We start from the raw sequence: 20,457 nt of genomic DNA, 5'->3' as shown, positions 1-20,457 counted from the left end.
CTTTGCTGAGGAGGGGCGAAGAGGGGCAGCGGCGAATCCGCGCAGGGCATCAGTTTGAGTCACTCAATTTGAAATAAGGTATAAAAACCGGTCGCGCGTGCTCCTGCCAATCCGTCTTCCGCTACTCCTTCCCCGCCCTCATCCAGCACCATGTCTGCATAGAGCCCTCCCCCACCACGCCTTTTTCCCTTGTCCCTGCATCCTTGCCGAGTCTCTGAAAGACCGCTTGGCACCAGTTCCTTGAACTATGGTCAACAAATCCGCCCACAAATCCAACAACGGCACCATACTCTTTGAGCCTTTCATCGTATACCGTATACACCGCTGAACTATCACCTCCATCCAGTAAGCTCCTGTGCACTCGTCTCTCCTCGTGTCATCCGTGCTTACCTCCACGCGTTTGCAGTATTGTCTACCCCTGTTCAGCTCGCTCGCTCGCAACCCAATCCTCATCTACAGCATATCTCTCCACCCCCGCGTCTTTCCTTCATGCCAGCACAACCTTCTGACCTCCTCTCTCTGGCTCGGTTTAAACTCCACCTCGCCATTGGCGGCAAGGACAACTGCAATTTGCACCGCTGGGTGCTTCTCAAAAATTCTCTTGTCCATCCCCAATCTGAGGTGGTGCACCCAGCCGTATCCAACCCCTCTCGCGCGCCGCCTGTGTGCCATGCGCACCACTACAATGGCGATAGTGACGAAGACGACGAGGTGGACTCATTCATGTTTCCCGATGCCTCCGAAATAGCCCTGCGTAACTCTTCTGACGCCGAGTCCGAGTGGCTCGATTCTCTCTTGGAAGAGCTCGAGGATCCCGACGACGGCGACGTCCGTGTCTCAGTGGTGCCCGCCGAAGACGACGAGGACCACCATCTTAGCCCCCTCATATCACCCATGTCCTCTTCAGACGACCTCCTTAACCATGATGAATACTTCCCTCCCCCAATTGCTGTCCCCTACCCTGTACCATATCCACCCCTGCATCACCCCCTCTCTGACTCGTATGACCTCGGCCCCATCGCCTCACCACCCCACATTTCCCCTCCCGCTTATGACGCCCTCCCATACTATGATTCAGATGACTTAGACGACCTCTCCGTGCCTGAGGCCATAGAGGATACATCCGATGACGAGTCGGATGCCCCGTCGACCCCGTCGTTAGGTCGGTCGTCATCCCTTGAGTTTCCAGATTCTGCATCCGTTCGCATGCTAGACGGTAGACAGCAGCCTCATGTTTATATTCGCACACCGGACTCATACATTGGCCGCCTTGATATTGACCCCCTTCCTTTCCCTGACGAAGATCATTTCACTTATAATGGTATCTACCAACAATGCTAGTCGTTGCTCTGTCTTATAATATACTCACTCTACTGCTTTGTTGTTGATATGCACGCGTTCTTGGGCTATGTATCCATCTCACTGTTTTCTTTTTGGTTTGGGAGAATTGATGTCATTTCCTTCTCTCATTACGTCGTGTGCTACGCAAACGGGAGCGCGTGGCTCTAGGAGAAGACTATCGGAACCCATATCCGCGATGGCGCCACCGGCCGACCCACCACTCTAAATAGCTAGTCACTGCCCTGATCGGGGAGTGTCCAAAATGCGTCGTCCGGTGACGGCAGTGATGATTTGTTGACGAACTGTATTGCGAGGCTATTGAACGCTGTGGGGTACGCCACGCTGGCAGGAATCGCGACAGCCTCTAGCATAGGAACTGGTCACCTGGTGAGACCTCGGGATTACGTGCGCGGTGAGACACAGGCGTACCGAAGCGAGTCAAACAGGGGTACTGTTTGTTCATCTTTGCTGCTGGGATACTATTGTGAAACATCAGCGTCATCCTGATCGTGCCATTGTCCAGTGACACCACACCACCCTCCTGTGAGCATTCCGCGTCGCCCCGAACAGTTGCACAAAAATAAAGCATCCCACGCACTTGTCGACGTAGTCTTTAAACCGGTTCGCTATGAACACCACGCGCCCCAGTTGTACTGGCGACCAGTTCTCCCTGACTATACGCTCATATAGCCAGAGATCACAATGTGGCAAATAGAGGATTGTCGGACAACCAATAGGGTGCGTTCCGGCCTGCAGTGATGCACATATGTCCGTTAGCCCGCGCTCTCCCCTGTCGCGTCATCGACACCCTCGGTCGGGCTGGGGCCCGTAGTGCCGATGGAGCAGCTGTGTCTAATAGCTGTGTCGAGTGGTGCGCATACACATACCTTGTTCTCCGTGTTCTCCGTCAAACATCGCACATCAAGATCGGTAAGCAAACCACGGTCGGCATCCGTGAACGCAGGATCATACGCGGTGACTTTACTGGTGTGCTGCAGCAGGGCCCAGCAGTCAGCCCAGGACAATCAGCCGAACCTAAAGCGCCACCCCTGGGAAGCGTGGAGGCGCCGACGGACACGCACGATGTCGAGAAAGTTACACAACTGAATCAGAAACGCGAGTTGGGCGCGGCTGTTGTGCGACGCGGTGGGACTGCCCAGACCCAGGCATAGCACGTCAGGTTCGCGGATATCAGCGTCAGCCAGTGCGGCCCGCACAAGTTCTGCGGGCAAACGAATGAGTGCCATCGTATCAGTAACGGCATTGATAACGAACGACCGCTGTGGTGTGAGCACATACCCTGGCATTCCTTTGTCCACGTTCCTGCATCAGATTCAAGTTCCCGCTTAGTGCGGTCCAATAGCAGCAACGGAGATTCGGGTGTGTTTGCCTTTGCCTTGCGTTTTTTGCGCGATCGAACAGGGGTGAACGTCTCCGCGTACGAAAACGAGGTGGATTGGCTCATGGCTGCCATCCGGCCCAATCAGGGAAAGGGCTCACCCCCAGTCACAGAATGTCGTGGGTCCAGAAGGGACTGATCGGCTGCCAGGTCAGCAAATAGGACAGGTGACTCGAAAAGGCGCAGCGGGGAAGTCTAATACAAATGTAGTCTCACGGACTATAAGCTCAACAGGTTCAGTCATCTACAATATTAATATGGCAAGGACTTCTGAAGTTGAAATGGAACCCTCTTTGAGCCGGGCGCCATGACAGGCGCTTGCCCATCTGTGGCCACTTCGGGCCAGCAAGTAGTAACCTGCAGCTGAGAGCACTTTACGTCCGAGACGCAGTTGACAGAACGTTATCAAACGCGGGCCCAATCATCAAACATTCAAACCCCCAACATGTCTTGACTCGGTTTACAACCGTGCATATATCAGAAAGCGATAGAACACTAACCCCAAAATACACAAGGCCATATCAAACACGCCTCGAGGCCTGGCACAATATGTACCCATCATGACGGCGTAACATGTATATTTCCACAAGGCATGAGCTAGCTCAAGGGCTGTTGGCTGCGCGCGACGTCCACGGCGTTCTCATAGCCTACAAACTTTTCAGAGGCCAGAGATCGTCCCCCAGATACGTCGCAATCTCGACCCCGACACCCTTCTTCGAACGCCGTAATTCCTCGCTTTCGAGCTTCGTGATTCCCACAGCGATAGGATGCTCCTTGCCCTCGGCGAAGATCGCGACCATGCTCTCGGCCGGCAGCGCCTCTTCGGCTGGGGGCAGATAGCCTCCCGGAGAGTTGAGTCCGGGGCACATCATGTTCGCGCCGCCGAGCAGGAAGCGAATGGCGCCGCGATCAATGCCTACCTTGGGTAGGATAGAGGGATCTAGACCGGTTTGGCGTTCCAGATGACGATGGACAATGAGTACGGCAAACAGCGAGCGGATGATTCGTGAGGACTTACATCTTTGCAGGAGTCTGAGGGTGGGGTACATGGGCCCATCGAAGTGCTGGAAGAACAGGGGTGATCCCTGAACGGTGTACATCGATAGGTGGTCTCGACTATCTTGCCGAGCAACACGTCGTTTTCATAGAATGTTCTGTACGATAATGCTTAAAGAAGACGCACCATTTGACATGGATGAGCGACTCCTTCTTTGGCCAAATCTGCTCCAGAGTCTCAGGTGTAATCTTCCATTGCGACAGCAGGGCATTTCTCAGGGACCGCTGCACTGACGACTTTGGAGGTGTCTGGCCCGAAATGTCGGTAGAGGGCGTGAATCTAGTTCGGGAGTCGAGTCAGTTTTGTTGATGTACGGTGTTCAGTGAACTCACTTCTTGAACATGGTGCAGAAAGATCAAGTTGTGTACAACGGGTGGAGTCCGAGAGTAGTTATCTTATCACGCTCCGATTCGGCAAACCCCTGTCATTCAACCTGAACGAACTGTAAAGTACATGATCAAACGTTGAAAACTGCATTATAGCTTTCCGTAGTTGTATTTCGAGGCCTATACTAGTACAATAGATATAAAAAACTGTGGCACAAAGACATCGATAGCAAGCTAAGCTGTTAGAACGGATGAAAGATCGTGGACGGCAAGGGGGATGAGGGGTGGATGCGTAATGATATATGCAAGAAAATTCATGAAACCCGAAGCACAACAAGAACCAGGCAAGTCCATTCTTCTTTATATGTCCTCGTCCTTGTCCTCCATCTGCGAAGGCTTGAGCATGCCAGGTACCCGCATCGCCAATTCTCTCTCTGCATTCGCTTTCTGCTGAGCCTCTTCTTCCTTCTCCTCCAAGTACAAATCCGCGTTGTCTCCGACGGAGAACTCCTTGAGTTGGATGAGGAAGTCGCGGAGCACGAGTTTAAACCGGTTGATATCGTTGTGATATTCGCCGAGTCCGTTCACGAATACTTGCACTTGTGAGCTAACGAAACGGAGTCAGCCTCATGATTCTCAAGTAATATCTGAAACTTACTTATGGACGTGAGGGAATGCGTTCTTCAAGAGGTTTGCGCAATACTCCTTCAAGAAGACGGAGTTTGAGATGTTCGGGTCAGGCACTGCAGCAGGGTCAAACAGTGGTGTGTGGATTTGGCCGGTTTCCACCAGCTGGAAGAGCCGTGCGAGCAGCAAGCTTTGGAGCTTGAAGCCGCTCTTGTGGTCAGCATCCGTCAGGACGAAGAAGATGTCCTGAAGTATGCTCAAGAAGTATTCCCTGAAGAATGCGTCGCTAACATTGGGGTCGGTACCCGCGAAGTTGTTGATGACCTCCAAACATACTGATGACCATCAATGACCAGTGATCGTGAGCGCACATAGCCAACACTTACAGTTCAAACCGATGTCTGCGATATCACGCATCGTGTGCTTGATGGCCCAGATTATACTATCCATAAACAGCTTGAACTGCTGTGGTGGTATACCAAGCAGAGCTAGAATGATGCGTCAGAAAATAGTACCGTATCAATAAGCTGAAAACACACCAGGGAAGCAATTCAAGTTGATAGCCCGGAGAAGCTTGAAGAAACCAGCCCTGTGTTCTGGGTATTCCGAGAAATCTTGATTAATCATGTTCAGCGTCGGCTCGAATACCGCGTCAAGAATAGGGGGAACTTGAGGGGTAAGCAGGGGCTATAGATTCATTTGAGCTTGAGTACGAAGGACAATGAGCTGACACTTACGCCCAGTCTGCCAGTGATGGTGGCCATAACGTTCAGAACTTCGGCGTCGCGAGCAGTAGGAACATTGCTCTGATAATCCCCCAAAATAGCGTCGAGCAGCGGAGGCATGAAGTTGAGGTTGACAGATTCAAGATCTTCAGCCTTCTTGATATAGGTCTCCATGAGTTTTAGGATCTCCTTCTTGACAGTTCGGAGCTGGCGGACTTTGGGCGTTTTCGTTGCGATGTTGCCTGCGAGGAGCATGAGACATCACTGTAGAAAGAAGTGGGATACCGGCACTGACCCTCTTTGGCCACAGTTTCACTGATGATGCCGCTCACGGCCTTGTAAAGGCCGAGCATGTCCAGGAAGACTCTACCAATCTGAGGAAGGTAGAAGCTACCGATCGATGTGCATGCTGAAACATTCGTTTTGAGAACGTTAGAGAGAATCTTGATGTTGTCAATATTGCTCAAGACGTCAACGCTTTGAGCAGCTTGTGCCATGAGGGAGTCCCACTGCAACCTGGTTAAGCAGGGCACCCCAAGCGCGAAACGTTGTACCTACCGCATTGTTTGGAAGCTCCATCAACTTGGAAATGAGACGTTCTTGCTGGGGTTTGTTTGGCTGGGCAGATATCATATAGCCAACAGCTTCATAGAATGTATGGACCTAAAACGATGTTAGGCCTTGCGCGATAATTAGCCTCCATGATACGTGCCTGCTGAGGCGAAAGATCCACAGTGATACGATGCAGGAGCCGCAAGATTTCATCTACAAAAGGTTCTTGCTCTCCGGACTGCTGCATGACAAAGTGTCTCCGGCATTTCTGGGCAATTTTGATGAATGTATCGCAAGCCATATCCTGGACACCTACGGAAGAAGTCAATCAATGCACGTCAGATGGTAGAGAAGGACCCATACCTTCGTGAGTCTCGTGCATGAACTCGAACAACTTGTTGACAACAGTCTTGAGGAACTTCCAGTGTGCCTTCAAGAAACGTGGGTATTGACCGACGATGTACATGATATCCGATGCGACGACGGCCTTGTTGTCCTTGCCGCGCTTGATCTCGCAGAGTCCGAGAAGATCCTTTATGACTGTAACAAGGAACCTCTTTTCGGTCTCTTCGTCTGCAGAGGGTGTTATAATCGCCCCCTGCAAAAGAGAATGACGAATGCACTCACTCATGGCACCAGAAATACTACCAATAGCCCAACACAAGGTGTTCAAGTTCTGCCAGCTCCACTCCGAGCCATCGACCTGTTTCGCGAGTTTCTCCGTAAGGATGTTCTCGGTGTCGACGACGTCCAAATGTGTGAGGTAGACTAAGAGCTCTCTCATTTGTTTATAGAGAACAATGGTGTCGGACTCCTTCATGAATTCACGAACGATCTCTCCCTCGTCATTTTCAACTATGAGGACCTGAGCAAAGGGGCGCGATCCGAATGAGCGGCGACATTAACAGTACCACAAGAAACTCACCTCCTCTGGCTTCACCATCCGTTCAATGACGACGAGACGCAAGTTGCTTAAAACATCGCTGTAAATATTTTTCCTCAGAGACATGCCGTTCAGCATGTTTCCACTTCCATTCCCCAAGCTCAGCCCCATGAGCAATCCACTCTCGCCGATAGGCAATGCCTGAATCTCGTCGTAGAGTTCCGCGACGAGCTTTGACCAGTACTCAAGCGTAATCTTGAAGATTTCGCGTTCGTCCACTTGCGATACCTTAACCATGTACAAGTGTGCATTGAGCAGGACGTCCCGGTTGGCTTCGGTTTCTACAGCGCGGAGATGGTTCCCCAAGAAATTGCTCAGGAACAGAGCCAAGTTGAGCACAAGTTCTTGGCCAGCGTCAGATGCTGACGCGTATGCGGTAGCGATGTTGGTTGAAGGTGGGATCATGCGGTTGATGGAGGTCATAACCATCGCGAAGAGGATGACGAACTTTGGGTCGTATTCAGGACCAACATTCAGCGAGGCGATCTCAGCAAGACACTTCAACGTGACATTGCGGAACTCGGGCGCTTCGAGGAACTAGAATATACAATGCGCGTGTCAGTGACCGAAGTTAAATGCAAGAGGGCATACGGACGCGATTCAGGAGTAGGTCAATGATCGTTGTCTCGAAGATATATCCCAGCGGTATCCAGTTGAGGAAGCGAAGGAGAGTCTCGAGAGTCGACTTAATCAAGCTGGTTTTCTGGGCCTCCTCAAGAACCTCTGAGCACAGCTTGAAGATCTCGCTGAACTCTCCGCACATTTGGTTCTTGAGATTCTTGATCTTGAGCTGCGTCATCTGTTCTGCAGAGTAGTCGAAAACTTCCTCGGAGAGCAGCCGCAGGATGACCATGTTGTTCTCGCAAAGGGAAAGGTTGGTCTTAGAGGATTCCACTAGCTCCGAGATGAACGTAGGCCAGTTGTGTGGCCATTCTTGTTTCAGGATCTGTAAAAAGTTAATTGATAAATGATTGCTGTTACTTGACGCGTCGTAGATCACTTTCCTGGACGAGGGCAAGGTTGAGTTTGTTGATGTACGTCTTCTCCTTTCGCAAGGCGGTCTCGTCTGACGCGACTTTGACCGTGGCACCGACTATGAAGTTCCGAATGCCTTGAAGACGTGTGTAAGCGACATGAAGCACGATATGGCAAGGTAGCCACTCACCCTGTCGTTGCCCATCTGGAAGCGTCTTCCATCGAGTCGTAATCAGCCTCTCGAGGATTTGCAGACCGATGTACTAGAAAGGACTAGCTTTAGTTGTCATATCTTCGGCAAGCACAGGGGGCATGCCTTCGACTGAGGAAATGTCGATTTTTCCAGGATATCAGGTACTCGTGTCCACGCGTCCGGGTGTTCTTCGAACTGCGTCAGGACTTGCTGTGCCATTTGGTGCTGAATGTTCGCGATCCGTCAGTGACATCCTGGAGCATAAGAGTAAAACATGCCACTAACATCCGAGCCTGATCCGGTATAGAAAGCCATAGCGATTTTATCCAGAAGGGAGACATCGAACTCCCTCGAGAAATCAAGGATGCCCTAGATATGAGAGAGTAAGCGAGGGGCTAATATGAGTTGTAGCCGATCTAAGTCTAACCTCCATCGTGGTAGGACACACAAGTGGGAAAGGGGGAGGAGGGTTAAGTGAAGAAAAAGAGAGAAAAAGACGCGTTCGCCGGTGACAAGGGCGGGAGGAGAGCACTCGTGGACGTCAACAATGTTGGGCACAGGGCGCTTCGTCCGAGCTTGCCTCCCATGATCTATCCCTGCTGACTAAGCTCAATTATCAATCAACCCCCTCCTTCTCGAGCCACTCTAGCCTATGCAGTTAGATCTTCTCCTTCATTGAACGAGTACAAGACACAATACACTTTTCGCAGCGTCCTCAATGTTGTTGCCGGCTCTAACATACAGTATAGGAATACCTCCTCACGAACATCCTCTCGCCTGCGATCATATCAACGCGCCCCAAAAACGCGTGTCAAACGCGTGCCCAAACTCCGGGAGCAAATTCCGAATTGAGCTTAGATGTCTTCCATCGTTACAACTACCTTGCCCCTCGCACGATTCGTCATAATCCGTTCGTATGCATTTAGCACATCGTTGAACGAGAAGACTGTGTCTACGACAGGTTTCAGGTCGCCTGTAGACCATTTACAGGGGTGAAGAAAAATAGGGGCAAATGATGTAATGAGCATGTCAGGGCAAAAGTGTCCGAAAGGGGACTCACCTGTGACAAGAAGCTCTTGAATTTTCTTGAAATCGGCGACGTTCTGCTCAACGCCTACCAACCTAGACACGATTTGTCCCTGATTCAAATGATTTTCAGTGGTATGCCACTTACTTCCAAGTCCTTTTGGTGCCTCCAAGCCATGAAGGCCGAATGCTCTGCAGAATCATTGATGGAAGACCACCAAGGACAGGCCCCGTCGATACAAATGCACCCTCCGGTTTTAAGTACGCTTCGCTTTCTCTGTAAAGAGACTGGTCCGTCAGACCGACTGCGTCGAAAATGATGTCAAATTTGGGTGATGGTGGGTTCTCGGTGAAATGCTGCGCAAGCGGTTTCTTTGTGTAATCCACGACCTGAATCATATCAAGTCAGCGAGCCCAGGTTATTTCAGATCATGGATCATACCTCGTCTACTCCAAGACTACGAACAAATTCTTCGTTCCTGTGGGACGCGCTAACAACAATGTTCGCGCCTATCCATTTGGCTATCTGAATGGCCACGATCCCCACAGAGGTACTACCACCGTTGATGAGCACCGTCTGCCCGCTCTTCAGCTTGGCGTCGTGAACAAGACCCTGGTAAGCCGTCAGAGATACCAGAGGCACGGCAGCGGCTTCAACAAAAGTCAGGTTGCTGGGTTTGCGTATCACGTTTGCAGCGGGTAGCCGCGTATACTGAGCGAGAGTGCCTTGGTGGCTTGAAAGCTGCAGTGCTAACGAGGGAATCATGAGCAAGTAAGTAAACTTGATAACCAGCATCTATAACTTACGGAACGGGATCCAGCCAAAAACCTCATCCCCTACTGAGTATTCGGAACCGTTAGGGTCAACCACAGTCCCCGCGAAGTCGTGCTCCGGAGTGAGCGGCCGACGAGCCACGAAGTTAGGCAGGAAACCCATCATCTTCCAGCCGCTGAGCATAATTGACCACCGTTAAAGCTTAACATGAGAGAAAGGTTGAGAGGAAGGGGTGCAACAACCTACACGGGATTAAGAGCAGCTGCTTGGACCTTAACGAGTATTTCGCCCTTGCAAAGTTTCCGAGGGACGTCAGTATCTGACTGCAGTGTCAGGACGTTGGGATCTGAGGGAAGGCCCTTGTTGAGAACGCGCCATGACTGCTGTTGAGAGGGTATTTGGAGAGCCATGGAGAAGAAACTGGGAAGTATTGCTCAGGTTGGAGTTTAGCCGTGCCGTTATAAGGGACAGGTGCTCTTCGGAATTTCTGAACAACTATTCATTGGGCGTGATCCACCGTCGGGGGGCATCAATGGTTGATGAGTCGTTGAAAGTGAACGGTGGTTCAGCTAGTTGCTGAGGATGTCCGACGGAACGCGCAGTACTAGGGCTGACGCGCCTCGTCGGCACAGCTGCGAACAGGGGGATGACGAAAGGCGCTTCATGAATGATTCCCCAGTTTCACCGGATACATATTAGCGCTGCGACAGGCACTGGCAACCATGATAGCGGGCTTAATGGGCTGCGGCAAACATTTCACGAGTTGAGTTAACGAGAGTTGACACTGAGTTAACGGCATCAGACTTGATCGATGGTCTCAGAGCTTGCAGTGAATGCCTGAGCCCGAGACTGTCAAACAGAGTGTAAGATCGCCCTCCACTGTGACGCGGTTGTTCTTGTCGTTAAAAACCCGAGATAAGGCCCTTCGGGAGGTCTTGAAGTTTGATCGAAGGCTTTGTACTTGAGACCTCTTTCATTTCCTTGTTATCGGAAGGGCCACATGCATGAACATGCGTCAACAGGCATGTTTCAGATGTTTCTCTGAAAGCTGGAAACCAACGATGCCAGGGCACACACATAGCTGGAACTATGACATTGCTGAAGTCAGCCTTCTTCAAGTGTACGTATCAAGGATGGCATGAGCAGGGTAAGAGCGCCTTGAGGTGAATTCGGTTCAATCCACGGGGGCCAGTAGCATAATAAAGCGCGAAAATGGTCTACGACGCATGCCTTGTGGATTTTCAGCAAGGAAAAAACGGAAATCGAGGCGTTAACGCATCATGATGGTGTTGTAGTCCGCCTGCGAAAGACGCCGAGCCATAGACATCGAGGCTGAATTTACAGCGACCGGGGCTAACCGACGCGTTCCTCGGCAATGGACTACCTAGTCCAGTTTATGTACGTCAATCACGTATTTCGCAAGCCTCGCTTCGTTGCCTCGAGGAAAACAGCCCCTTGAATGAGATCCTCATTTTCGATTGATCATAAGCTAGGGGCTGATAATTGTAACTCGCCTCCCCCTCCTTTAAGAGACCCTCTCACCTGCGCCTGCTGTCGCTCTCTCGCCCCCTGATCCCTTTCTCAGGCTCACCCGTCTTCTCACTTGGCTGACCACTCTGCTGCTCCTAGTACCTCTGCTTACTCCCCAACTCCCACCTCGTTGCTGGTCGTCCAGCCAACTTCTTCAGCCCGCCTCTTCTGCTGTTGCTCCTTGAGCCCGCCTTCTACACTCTATCGAGGAAGAAGCCATGCCCATTGACGACAGGTCCCCGTACTCTTCCGACGACGAGGTCCTCATCGGCCTCTCGGGCTCGGATTCGTCATCCGAGTATGAAGTTAGCATCTTCGCCAGCGATGTTTCCGACGACTCTGACCTCGTCCTCCTCCACCACGACACCGATGTCAACGTCTCGGCCCTGCGCACGGTTAACTCGGCCATAGTGGGCCTGCACAGTAACCTCACGTCCGCACTCAGCAACTTGTCTCTTGCTTCGAATGCTCCTGGTAATAGGAGTGAATCAGAGTCATCAAAGCAAGCACCGAAGGACGCTGCTGCAGAGAAACGCAAGAAAAAGAAAGCGAAGCAGCGAGCTCGTAGGCAGCGCAAGGCCGCACGAGCGCACAAGGAACAGGCAAAGGCCTCCAAGTCACCCGCCCCAGCCTCAGGGGCTTCTCCTTCCTTGAACATAACATACGACGAGGCATCTGAGTTTGTAACCAGGTCAGTCAGTTCACTACTAACCCCTATCGCTCACACATGTGAACGCCCATGTAACAGCTCCCTGCATGATCCGAAGAGTGTCGACAAGCTTGCATTCCTCCAAGCTCTCATCGTCGAACTCGACGTCAAGGAATCCGACTCCCCTGAGTTCCCCAAGTCACTGACGCAGGCCAAGAAACTCCTAAAAGAAGATGCTCATATCAACATTCGCGAGTACTACGCAGCCAGAGGCAAAACGCAGGCTGAGATTGTCAAGCTCAAGCACCCGTCTCACTCGTCGTTGAGAAAGAGCATCAGGAAGAAGAAGAATCCCGCCCCCCGGGGCTGGGTCAAGGAGAAGGGGTTGCAGTCCTTACTTGTTGTCTGCTTCTAACGCGAACAGTTATCAGGACCACATACAAGTATCTTGGTTTCATCTCAGGATATTTACATCACCATTTTGCACATGTAACATCTAACGCGCGCACAGTATCTTCCATGGCCTGGCTTCTAATTGGGACTCTCATCTACTTGCAATTGCTCTCTTGTTATTGAAACTTCACATACTTGTACATATGTACACTCTTCACCAATGATATTGTTGTTCTAGGATTTGAGTATGAAATATGGTCTCAATGTCTGAACGGAAGCATCAGTTTGTGACAAGCCATCGGTACTTTCGTCGTCTTCCTCTCTTTCTCTTTCGTGCTGCCTTAAACTTGAAAGCCTTCGTGTGATCATCCTACAGTAAACAAACCAGAACAAAATGGACCGATTGCTGTCATTGATACAAGGATCTATAACGAACTATCGACTCGGTAGTAAAGAAACCAACACAAGCAAGCTCGTAAACGTCAATACACACAACAAACACAAGTTCGCCTTCAAACACTGGGCGACTAAATAAGTGAGGGTATGAACCGGGTATACGTAAGCATCGAGCATGAGTGCATCTCGCACTCAAACCCGAGGTATAAACGCGTCGAAAAGGCTGGATAAAATAAGTACGTAGCACGGGAGGAAGGGGGAAAGGTCAAGGAGGAGAAGAGGAAGCCAATTTGGTAACATCAGTCCCTTATTATCACGAGTTTGCCAAGATCCCAAAACAAAAACTTCATGAAACGAGCCTCAGAGCAAGCTCGAGTTCGAGCTAGACGCAAGCGGCGCGTGCGGCGCACTTGCTGATCTAGATTTAGTTCGCATTGCTGCCGGCAACGGCGAGCGCGCCGATGCCGATGATGGCCTCGTTCAGGGTGAGGAGGTTCTCCGGGTTGCTTGCCGACGGCGCATCCACAGGCGCGGTGCCAGTGGGCTCCGCGAGGCCGCTTGCAGCACCGGTGCTGTAGTTGACTGATGGTGATGATGCAGATGAGGACGAAGAGGCAGAAGATGACGATGACGATGACGAGGTGGAGCTAGGGGGCGGGGTCCAGGTGGAACTCGAGGATGTGCTCGGGGGAGGGGTCCAGGTAGAGCTGGGGGGAGGAGTCCAGGTCGACGAGGGTGGCGGGGTCCAGGCGGGCGAAGACGTCGAGGGAGGGGGCGTCCAAGCCGGGGTGGAGGACGTCGTGGGGGCCGGAGCTCCGCCTCCACCAGAGCCGTCGTTGAACCACCACGTGCCGTAGACCTCACCGAGCGATTGGTCGGCGAAGAAGCTGAAGAGACCGACGGAGAAGTCGAGAGCACCGTAAGGACAGCCCATGCACTGTTCACACCATGAGAGTCTGGACGAGCGCTCGACGACAAGTGTGACGTACCTCGTCCATGATGGTAGCCTGAGCCTGCTTGCCACCATACTCAATAGTGATGCTCTTGAAGCAGAGCGGGCCAGGGTAGCCAGAGCCGTATTGGAACCTGTTGATAGCGACGATCTGTTGAACGGTTTGTTAATACCTACCGACCAATCTCCATGGACATCAAATACTCACAAAGTCGGTGGGTATGTTCACTTGCCCGCAAGCACCGCTAAAGAAGCGATATGACATCAGAAAGAGCCCTTGCGCTGAAGAGAAAACCGAACATACAGGCCAACATCGTAGAAGGTGAAACGGACATTGCTGAAGGCATCACGCTTGTAATGGTCAACTTCTCCAGGAGCACGGCGGGCGACTTCGTGGTGGTGACGACGTCCCCAATGAGGATTATGTGCACCTGCGGCGAAAGGGAGGGCGAGGCAAACGAGACCAAGGATCGACGAGAGATGCATTATTATGGGTTGACTTTTATGGTGAATTGGCTATTTCAGGATAAGACACCGCAAAAATACGGAGATCTGGTAACCCAAACGCAGGCGTTTAAACGAGTGTGTGTCGACAACGAGTGACTGAGTCGAGACGGCAGCCTTTTTCGAACGACGAGACGAGGGTGGAAAGAAGATGAATGGGATGAGACAACCAACGAACGCTGACCTTTTCTTGGGTTGGCGACCGTCAATCGTGGCACCCCGACCCCGCACACCCCGCAGTCCATCACTCCCGCCCGATGGGCCTAGACCAATCACAGCAATCCAAGTCAAGCTCTATAGGCTCTAGTAGTCAAACACAATCAACAAGCATGCATATATGCATGCGTCTATAAACAGGGAATCTATGTGTGCAAGTTATTCACGACAACCACCGGGTATACCAGAAGATCCATTAAATAGCTGAAGCACAAGGACCAGGCGGACATATATGCACCGCAATATCGAGCGCTTCTAACATAATTTCACGAGAGACCGGCCCAAAAATATAAATACTGGGACATGCACATTAGGCAACAATCACTGCGACTGGTCTGCGGCGATGAGGAATGAGCCGAGCTGGACAATGGCCTGGTTCAGTCTCAGTATATTCGAGTTGTTGACGTTGACGCCAACGGGGAGAGGGAGGGAAGTGCCGACAGCAGGGTTGGATGATGTTGCGGTAGAGGCAACAGAGCTCGATGAAGAACTTGACGAAGTGGAAGTGGGTGCCGGGGTCGAGGTTGTCGAAGGCGCCGGAGTCGTCGAGGGGGCTGCGGACGTGGTAGGAGGAGGAGACCATGTCGACGTCGGAGGCGGAGGCGGAGGCGAGGTGGAAGAAGGCGGAGGCGGGGCTGCCGAGCTCGAAGAGGGAGCTCCGCCACCAGAGCCAAACGACCATTCACCATAGATGACACCAGCAGAGGGGTCGGCAAAGAAGTCGAAGAGCCCGGTAGACATGTCGAGACCACCGTAGGGGCAACCAGGGCACTAGGTAAGCGGAGGTAAGCGATATGAGTAAACGATGATACCCCGCACTTCGCAAAGATAATAAAAACTTACCTCGTCGGTGATCTGTGCCTGGGTTGTCTTGCCATTGTATGTGATGGTGATCATCTGGAAACAGTAACCGCCACTGCCGTACTGTGCAGAGTTGAGGGCAACAATCTAGGGGGATGACAGCGTCAGACAATGACACGCCGGAACGCGTTGAGGGAGACTGACGAAATCGCTAGGCGAGTTAGTTGCACCACAAGCTCCAAGACCGTCGGCAAAGAAGGTAAAGCGGGCGTTGCTGAACGTATCACGCTTGCTGACATCACCGTGGGGACGGGTAGCAACTTCGTGCTTGTCGTTGTGCCTGCGGGCATGTGCGCCGCCGAGGTGGGCAGCAGAGACTGCAGAGAAGGAGAGTGCAAGGGAGAGGACGAGGTAGAGCTGGCCGAGGAGTTGCATGTTGGGCCGGAATTATGGTTCTCTATTTACGAGAGAGAGAGAGGAGGTAGGGAGCGTGAAGCGAGGGAAACAAAGAGCGAGGACTTCGCAGTAGTTTGGACGGCGAGCCTATGAATGAAGGAGAGTGGTGGTAAAAAGGAGGAAAAGTGCGGTTGACGCGTGGATCACCGCCATCTTCTGCAAAAAGGCTGCTAGACAACCACCAAATCCACCTCCTGTTTCCTTATTCATCATCGGTATCCACGCTCTAGAACACCGCGGGCGCTTTCTAGCTACTCCCGACATCCGATTTCAATGTGGACTCTCCGGGTATGAATGAAACAAGAAAATTTAGTACCAGAACAACGTGCATGGCCGCCATTCCGAGCACCGTTCCGTGCTTCGTAAGGCATCCCATGTGCTTTTGTTGGTCGAGGGCAGACAGGCGTGCGCATGTCTCATAAAAACGAGGTTCAAAATACAGCTCCGAATCCTCCGAGGGCTTGACGTGACGCCGGATCCTATGTCACTTTTAACCTTGGCGCGATCGAGGCATTCCTCGGTCGCGTGTATTACCTTCCATATCAGGAAGAACCCTATCCCAGGCACCGCGTTTCACAACATTTAAGCAGATTAGTCTCATCCTCCCATGGCCTCGCAGCCCTCCGTGGGTAGAGCGCCCGTAAAAAACAGAAACGAAGAAAAACAAAGATCGATAATCGCTCAATCAGAAACACACAGCCTTTTTTCGCCGCGGCGATCAGTCCAAGAACACTTGCAACCAGATGGATAGAATAAACTAGTCTATAGTTCTACTTCCTACAACAAACAGGATGCGCATCTACTACGTCAAGTCATGTTTATGCGTCAGTCAAGCTTGACTTTTGCTGGTGGGTCAACATAGGTCGCCTGGCAACGAAAGTGAGTGAGAAGATGTCGGAGAAACAGGGGCAACGACAGAGAAACATACCGAGATGAACTTCAGTACCTCGTCAATAACGACCACAGGTGCACTCAGGTAAAGCACCGCCATCCACTCGTCCCAGTTGAGTGGCGTGATGGCGAACAGGCTCTGTTAACAACCATCAGCGCTCAGAACTCACACGAGATGGTGCCTTTGCTGGTACTCACGGTGAAGAAGGGAATGTAGAGGATGGCGAAGTGGAGAGCCATGCTCAGAGTGATGGCGCCGACGAGGAACATGTTGCGCCACACGGGCAGACGCAGCAGACTCTCATTCTCAGAAAGCGAATTCATCGCATTGAACATCTCGACGGTGACCAGGATCGACAAGCTCATCGTCGTGGCGCGGTGGGACATCTCGTTCGTGAACATCTCGCACCCAAGCTCAGGGAACGTGGAAGCGCATTGGTGGAAGTGCGTCTAGAAGACAGACTTTAGCGCGAGCACGAAGCGGAATATAAATGCACTCACGAGCTGCCAGAACGAAATCTGAGGACCACCCTCGTAGAAGATGAACCACCAAGCATAGCCGAACACGGTCGCTGCACCGACGTAGAAACCAACTACGAGGTACCGGAAGAAGAGCCAGCGCCCGACAAGGGGCTCGTGGGCATTGCGGGGAGGCATACGCATAATCGAGTGGTCCGGCGGATTGAAGCCAAGCGCCGTGGCAGGGAGCGAGTCCGTGACGAGGTTCACCCAGAGAAGCTGGACGGGAATCAGGGCCTCGGGCATACCGAGTAGCACAGTCAGGAAGATCGAGACGACTTCGCCAATGTTGGACGAGACTGGAAGGGTATGTGAGGGAACGAAAAGGTCTGGGATGAAATGCAACATACTGAGATAGCGGATGAACTGTTTCGTGTTGTTATAGATCAGTCGTCCTTCCTCAACAGCTTGTTCGATGGTGGCGAAATTGGAATCAGCGAGAACCATGTCAGCAGCGAGCTTCGCCACGTCCGTTCCGCCACCCATAGCGACACCAATGTCGGCCTTCTTCAGTGCAGGCGCATCGTTGACACCGTCACCAGTCTGTTCGTAGGCGAATCTGTCAGACGTCTCATACTGATTCATCTTTGCAAAACTGGCTCACCATTGCAACAACCAACCCCTGAGCCTGCAACAAATCCACAAGCATGCTCTTGTGCGCCGGCTCAGTACGGCTGAACAAGCTCGCTCGCTTGACCGTCTCCATCTTCTCCTCCTGGCTCATCGCATCAAGCTCGCGGCCCGTGTAGCTCTTCCCCGTAAGGTCCTCATCAGCGCCGAAAATACCAATCTGACGGCACACCGTCTCCGCCGTGCGCGCGTTGTCACCCGTGATGCAGATAACTCTGATCCCCGCAGCCCGGCACGAGGCGACGGCGCCGCGAACTTCGGGGCGTGGGGGATCACGCATGCCGACCAGACCGGTGAATACGAGGTCCTTCTCGTAGCGGGCATATTCGCCGGCCGAATCAGCATGGTAGTGGTTCTTGTCGATGTCGTCGACATCTACGTATGCGAGCGCGAGCGTGCGGAGGCCCTCTTCGCCATAGGCGACCGTGCGATCCAAAATCTGGGCGCGGAGCGCGCCGGTAAGCGGAGCAACCTTGCCGTCAAGCAGAACGCTTGTACACCGCTCGAGGACGCTCTCAGGTGCACCCTTCGCGAACAGTGCGCCAGTGCCGTTTGTGCGGACGAGAACAGACATCATTTTGCGGTCACGCGTGAACTCCAGGGTGAGGAGACGTGGGATAGAGTGCTCAATGGCCTCGTTAATGGCGCTAGCCCTAACAGAAAGACTCATGCTATCCAGGGAGCGAGCAAGTTCGGACGTGGGTGCCCCAAGCTTCTCGACGAGGACCTTGAGGGCAGCTTCCGTAGGTTCACCAACATTGGTGTAAGCATGCTTCTCCTGTCAATCTGATTTAGTACCATGAGTGACATAAACAATGAGAAACGAACGGGAAGGTACACAATCTTGGCATCATTACAAATCGAACAGATTTCGGCGAGGCGGCGGATGGAATGAGCAGTGAGGTTAGTGGCACCATCTGTGCACTCGACGGCGCCGGTTGGCGCGTATGTCGTGCCTTCAACCGTGTACTCTTTGGGCCAGCCGGTATTCTCATCGACAACCAGGAACTACAGCAAGTTAGCTTGAGGGGAGATTGTGCAGAAAGTCCTACGTACGCGTGACACGCTCATCTGGTTAGTAGTAAGTGTACCCGTCTTATCAGAGCAGATGACATTCGTGCACCCAAGTGTCTCGACACTAGGCAGGTTGCGTACAATCGCGTTCTTTTGCGCCATCTTCTTGGTCCCGAGCGCAAGACACGCGGTGATGACCGCAGCCAGGCCCTCAGGGATGGCAGCGACGGCAAGAGCGACGGCAATCTTAAAGTAGTACACCGCGCCCTTGAGCAGACCGTGGTGAGAGGGGTCCGAAAAGTGGCGGACGTTCACGACCCAGACAAGAATGCAGATAACCGTGATGACCTTGGCGAGCATGTCACCGAAGTCGTCCAGCTTACGCTTGAGAGGGGTCTTTTCACTGATCTGCTGGGAGATGGAGTGGTGAATGTGCCCGATGGCCGTGCTTGCACCTATCGACGTTACAACGGCACGCGCGGTACCGTTCACGACAGTGGTGCCCTGCAGACATTCGACTCAGTGAGAAGAATCAGAGGGATGGTCAAGGATCACTGACAGAGAAGAGCATGTTGACCATATCCTGCTTAACCGCACGTAGGTCATCGACGATGCCGGTAGACTTGTTTACAGATACAGATTCACCGGTGAGGATGGCCTGGTCTACGCGGAAACTCGAGGACGAAATGGAAAGGATGCGACAGTCGGCAGGGACCTTGTCACCAACTGCAACAGAAATAATGTCACCAGGGACAAGCTCGGATGCATGGATGCGGGCGAGCTGTGAGGAACGAAGGACCTTGGCTTCGTCGGGGGAATATTCCTTGAGGGCCTGCACATGTAAGGGTGAGCACGAATAGAACGGTGAAGTTTCAAGTTCACGACGTACATCAATAGCTTTCTCGGCGTTGTTCTCCTGGATGACACCAACTGCGGCGTTAGCGACGAGGATGAGAAGAATGACTGCAGGTTCGACGAATGCGCCAAAAAAGGATTCGCCGTCGTCAAACAGAGCGAGGATAAAAGAGACGACGGCAGAGCCGAGGAGAATGAGAACAAGCTGGTCCTTGAACTGTTCTAGGATGAGCTCCCAGAGGGGAGTAGACGGCTCTTCAGGGAGTTCTGCACGGGAAGACGTTAGTGAGGCGAAGGGATGAAGAACGGAAGAAATAGCGGCGGACCATTCTTTCCGTAAAGCTCAGCGTGTTTTGCAGCTTGGTCTGCGGAGAGACCTCGCTTGTCGTCGACACGGAAGTGTTGGAGGATTTCCGACGGCTCCTTTGTCCACGGCGCGTCCATTGGGACTGAGCTGAGTGGCAAGAGAGAGAAAGGACGTGTCTGTCGTAGTCAGCACGGAGGAAGCCTGGCGCCTAATTTACGCCTCAAAATACTTTGCAGGGTGACGTGTCCTGTTCGACCAAGTTCCGAGAACGCTGGTAAGTCCGGCGGAATAAACGTGACTAGCATTTATTCACGAGCGTGGGCGCACTCCCAAGTACTGGGAGGGTGTGCATGGCCATGAAGCATACAGCAAGGGCGGAGACGTGGCCTTGCCGATGGATGCGCA

The 20,457-nt window shown here is 52.4% G+C and overlaps 9 protein-coding genes across 9 annotated transcripts; 2 read left to right on the top strand and 7 right to left on the bottom strand.

Moving 5' to 3' along the window:
* Positions 1-126: 126 nt before the first annotated feature.
* Positions 127-1,341, top strand: CONPUDRAFT_141760 (uncharacterized protein; the record flags this gene model as incomplete). Its single annotated transcript, XM_007766432.1, has 2 exons — positions 127-345; positions 407-1,341. Exon 2 carries the CDS (start codon positions 490-492, stop codon positions 1,339-1,341), a length of 852 nt encoding a protein of 283 aa, XP_007764622.1. The 5' UTR covers positions 127-345; positions 407-489.
* Positions 1,342-1,443: 102 nt separating this feature from the next.
* CONPUDRAFT_117312 (uncharacterized protein) lies at positions 1,444-2,847 on the bottom strand. Its single transcript, XM_007766431.1, has 6 exons — positions 2,641-2,847; positions 2,424-2,563; positions 2,229-2,333; positions 1,940-2,091; positions 1,771-1,820; positions 1,444-1,717 (listed from the first exon to the last, which is right to left on the bottom strand). The coding sequence occupies exons 1-6, from the start codon at positions 2,813-2,815 to the stop codon at positions 1,572-1,574; spliced, it is 768 nt and encodes a 255-aa protein (XP_007764621.1). The 5' UTR covers positions 2,816-2,847; the 3' UTR covers positions 1,444-1,571.
* Positions 2,848-3,159: 312 nt separating this feature from the next.
* On the bottom strand, positions 3,160-4,140 carry CONPUDRAFT_162281 (uncharacterized protein; the record flags this gene model as incomplete). Its single annotated transcript, XM_007766430.1, has 4 exons — positions 3,160-3,680; positions 3,759-3,856; positions 3,924-4,076; positions 4,130-4,140. The coding sequence occupies 4 exons, from the start codon at positions 4,138-4,140 to the stop codon at positions 3,388-3,390; spliced, it is 555 nt and encodes a 184-aa protein (XP_007764620.1). The 3' UTR covers positions 3,160-3,387.
* Positions 4,141-4,274: 134 nt separating this feature from the next.
* On the bottom strand, positions 4,275-8,644 carry CONPUDRAFT_79695 (uncharacterized protein). The gene is made up of 17 exons (XM_007766066.1): positions 8,566-8,644; positions 8,424-8,507; positions 8,262-8,363; positions 8,136-8,208; positions 7,975-8,081; positions 7,566-7,916; positions 6,953-7,507; positions 6,655-6,892; positions 6,391-6,600; positions 6,188-6,339; positions 6,034-6,138; positions 5,771-5,984; positions 5,488-5,717; positions 5,290-5,437; positions 5,137-5,238; positions 4,782-5,085; positions 4,275-4,730 (listed from the first exon to the last, which is right to left on the bottom strand). Exons 1-17 carry the CDS (start codon positions 8,569-8,571, stop codon positions 4,484-4,486), a joined length of 3,228 nt encoding a protein of 1,075 aa, XP_007764256.1. The 5' UTR covers positions 8,572-8,644; the 3' UTR covers positions 4,275-4,483.
* A 151-nt stretch (positions 8,645-8,795) lies between these two features.
* On the bottom strand, positions 8,796-11,115 carry CONPUDRAFT_117307 (NAD(P)-binding protein). The gene is made up of 6 exons (XM_007766429.1): positions 10,186-11,115; positions 9,972-10,114; positions 9,607-9,914; positions 9,313-9,554; positions 9,199-9,260; positions 8,796-9,111 (listed from the first exon to the last, which is right to left on the bottom strand). Exons 1-6 carry the CDS (start codon positions 10,347-10,349, stop codon positions 8,993-8,995), a joined length of 1,038 nt encoding a protein of 345 aa, XP_007764619.1. The 5' UTR covers positions 10,350-11,115; the 3' UTR covers positions 8,796-8,992.
* A 379-nt stretch (positions 11,116-11,494) lies between these two features.
* Positions 11,495-12,746, top strand: CONPUDRAFT_141758 (uncharacterized protein). The gene is made up of 2 exons (XM_007766428.1): positions 11,495-12,160; positions 12,218-12,746. The coding sequence occupies exons 1-2, from the start codon at positions 11,688-11,690 to the stop codon at positions 12,531-12,533; spliced, it is 789 nt and encodes a 262-aa protein (XP_007764618.1). The 5' UTR covers positions 11,495-11,687; the 3' UTR covers positions 12,534-12,746.
* Positions 12,747-12,910: 164 nt separating this feature from the next.
* CONPUDRAFT_117304 (plant expansin) lies at positions 12,911-14,477 on the bottom strand. Its single transcript, XM_007766427.1, has 4 exons — positions 14,155-14,477; positions 14,068-14,104; positions 13,897-14,010; positions 12,911-13,844 (listed from the first exon to the last, which is right to left on the bottom strand). Exons 1-4 carry the CDS (start codon positions 14,343-14,345, stop codon positions 13,332-13,334), a joined length of 855 nt encoding a protein of 284 aa, XP_007764617.1. The 5' UTR covers positions 14,346-14,477; the 3' UTR covers positions 12,911-13,331.
* A 774-nt stretch (positions 14,478-15,251) lies between these two features.
* CONPUDRAFT_32010 (plant expansin) lies at positions 15,252-15,641 on the bottom strand (the record flags this gene model as incomplete). The annotated part of the gene is made up of 3 exons (XM_007765777.1): positions 15,252-15,350; positions 15,423-15,527; positions 15,585-15,641. Coding segments are annotated over 3 exons (261 nt in total), but the record flags the coding sequence as incomplete, so codon positions are not given.
* A 951-nt stretch (positions 15,642-16,592) lies between these two features.
* Positions 16,593-20,407, bottom strand: CONPUDRAFT_117300 (Ca-transporting ATPase). Its single transcript, XM_007766426.1, has 11 exons — positions 20,072-20,407; positions 19,780-20,012; positions 19,450-19,722; positions 18,933-19,394; positions 18,705-18,884; positions 17,851-18,654; positions 17,597-17,789; positions 17,229-17,545; positions 16,926-17,177; positions 16,765-16,866; positions 16,593-16,703 (listed from the first exon to the last, which is right to left on the bottom strand). Exons 1-11 carry the CDS (start codon positions 20,187-20,189, stop codon positions 16,662-16,664), a joined length of 2,976 nt encoding a protein of 991 aa, XP_007764616.1. The 5' UTR covers positions 20,190-20,407; the 3' UTR covers positions 16,593-16,661.
* Between the last annotated feature and the right edge of the window lie 50 nt (positions 20,408-20,457).

The sequence above is a fragment of the Coniophora puteana genome (assembly GCF_000271625.1).
Source record: "Coniophora puteana RWD-64-598 SS2 unplaced genomic scaffold CONPUscaffold_2, whole genome shotgun sequence".
NCBI lineage: Eukaryota > Fungi > Basidiomycota > Agaricomycetes > Boletales > Coniophoraceae > Coniophora > Coniophora puteana.
Note: the sequence above shows the minus strand (reverse complement) of the source record. Positions and strands in the feature narration are given on the sequence as shown.

Excerpts from the sequence above, each read along its gene's own strand:
- CONPUDRAFT_117312 (XM_007766431.1), bottom strand. The coding sequence starts at position 2,815 with ATGGCAGCCATGAGCCAATCCACCTCGTTTTCGTACGCGGAGACGTTC. Across the intron at positions 2,564-2,640 it reads GTGGACAAAGGAATGCCAGG|AACTTGTGCGGGCCGCACTG; the intron begins GTATGTGCTCAC and ends GTTTGCCCGCAG. Across the intron at positions 2,092-2,228 it reads CGGAGAACACGGAGAACAAG|GCCGGAACGCACCCTATTGG; the intron begins GTATGTGTATGC and ends GCATCACTGCAG.
- CONPUDRAFT_79695 (XM_007766066.1), bottom strand. Across the intron at positions 7,917-7,974 it reads TCAACCTTGCCCTCGTCCAG|ATCCTGAAACAAGAATGGCC; the intron begins GAAAGTGATCTA and ends AACTTTTTACAG. Across the intron at positions 4,731-4,781 it reads GCATTCCCTCACGTCCATAA|CTCACAAGTGCAAGTATTCG; the intron begins GTAAGTTTCAGA and ends CCGTTTCGTTAG.
- CONPUDRAFT_117307 (XM_007766429.1), bottom strand. The coding sequence starts at position 10,349 with ATGGCTCTCCAAATACCCTCTCAACAGCAGTCATGGCGCGTTCTCAAC. Across the intron at positions 9,555-9,606 it reads GTAGTCTTGGAGTAGACGAG|GTCGTGGATTACACAAAGAA; the intron begins GTATGATCCATG and ends GATATGATTCAG. Across the intron at positions 9,112-9,198 it reads TCAAGAGCTTCTTGTCACAG|GCGACCTGAAACCTGTCGTA; the intron begins GTGAGTCCCCTT and ends AATGGTCTACAG.
- CONPUDRAFT_141758 (XM_007766428.1), top strand. The coding sequence starts at position 11,688 with ATGCCCATTGACGACAGGTCCCCGTACTCTTCCGACGACGAGGTCCTC. Across the intron at positions 12,161-12,217 it reads GCATCTGAGTTTGTAACCAG|CTCCCTGCATGATCCGAAGA; the intron begins GTCAGTCAGTTC and ends CCCATGTAACAG.
- CONPUDRAFT_117304 (XM_007766427.1), bottom strand. The coding sequence starts at position 14,345 with ATGCATCTCTCGTCGATCCTTGGTCTCGTTTGCCTCGCCCTCCCTTTC. Across the intron at positions 14,105-14,154 it reads GATGTTGGCCTGTATGTTCG|CGGTGCTTGCGGGCAAGTGA; the intron begins GTTTTCTCTTCA and ends TCGCTTCTTTAG. Across the intron at positions 13,845-13,896 it reads AGGCTACCATCATGGACGAG|TGCATGGGCTGTCCTTACGG; the intron begins GTACGTCACACT and ends TGGTGTGAACAG.
- CONPUDRAFT_117300 (XM_007766426.1), bottom strand. The coding sequence starts at position 20,189 with ATGGACGCGCCGTGGACAAAGGAGCCGTCGGAAATCCTCCAACACTTC. Across the intron at positions 17,790-17,850 it reads AGGGGTTGGTTGTTGCAATG|ACTGGTGACGGTGTCAACGA; the intron begins GTGAGCCAGTTT and ends GCCTACGAACAG. Across the intron at positions 17,546-17,596 it reads ACAGTTCATCCGCTATCTCA|TCTCGTCCAACATTGGCGAA; the intron begins GTATGTTGCATT and ends ATACCCTTCCAG.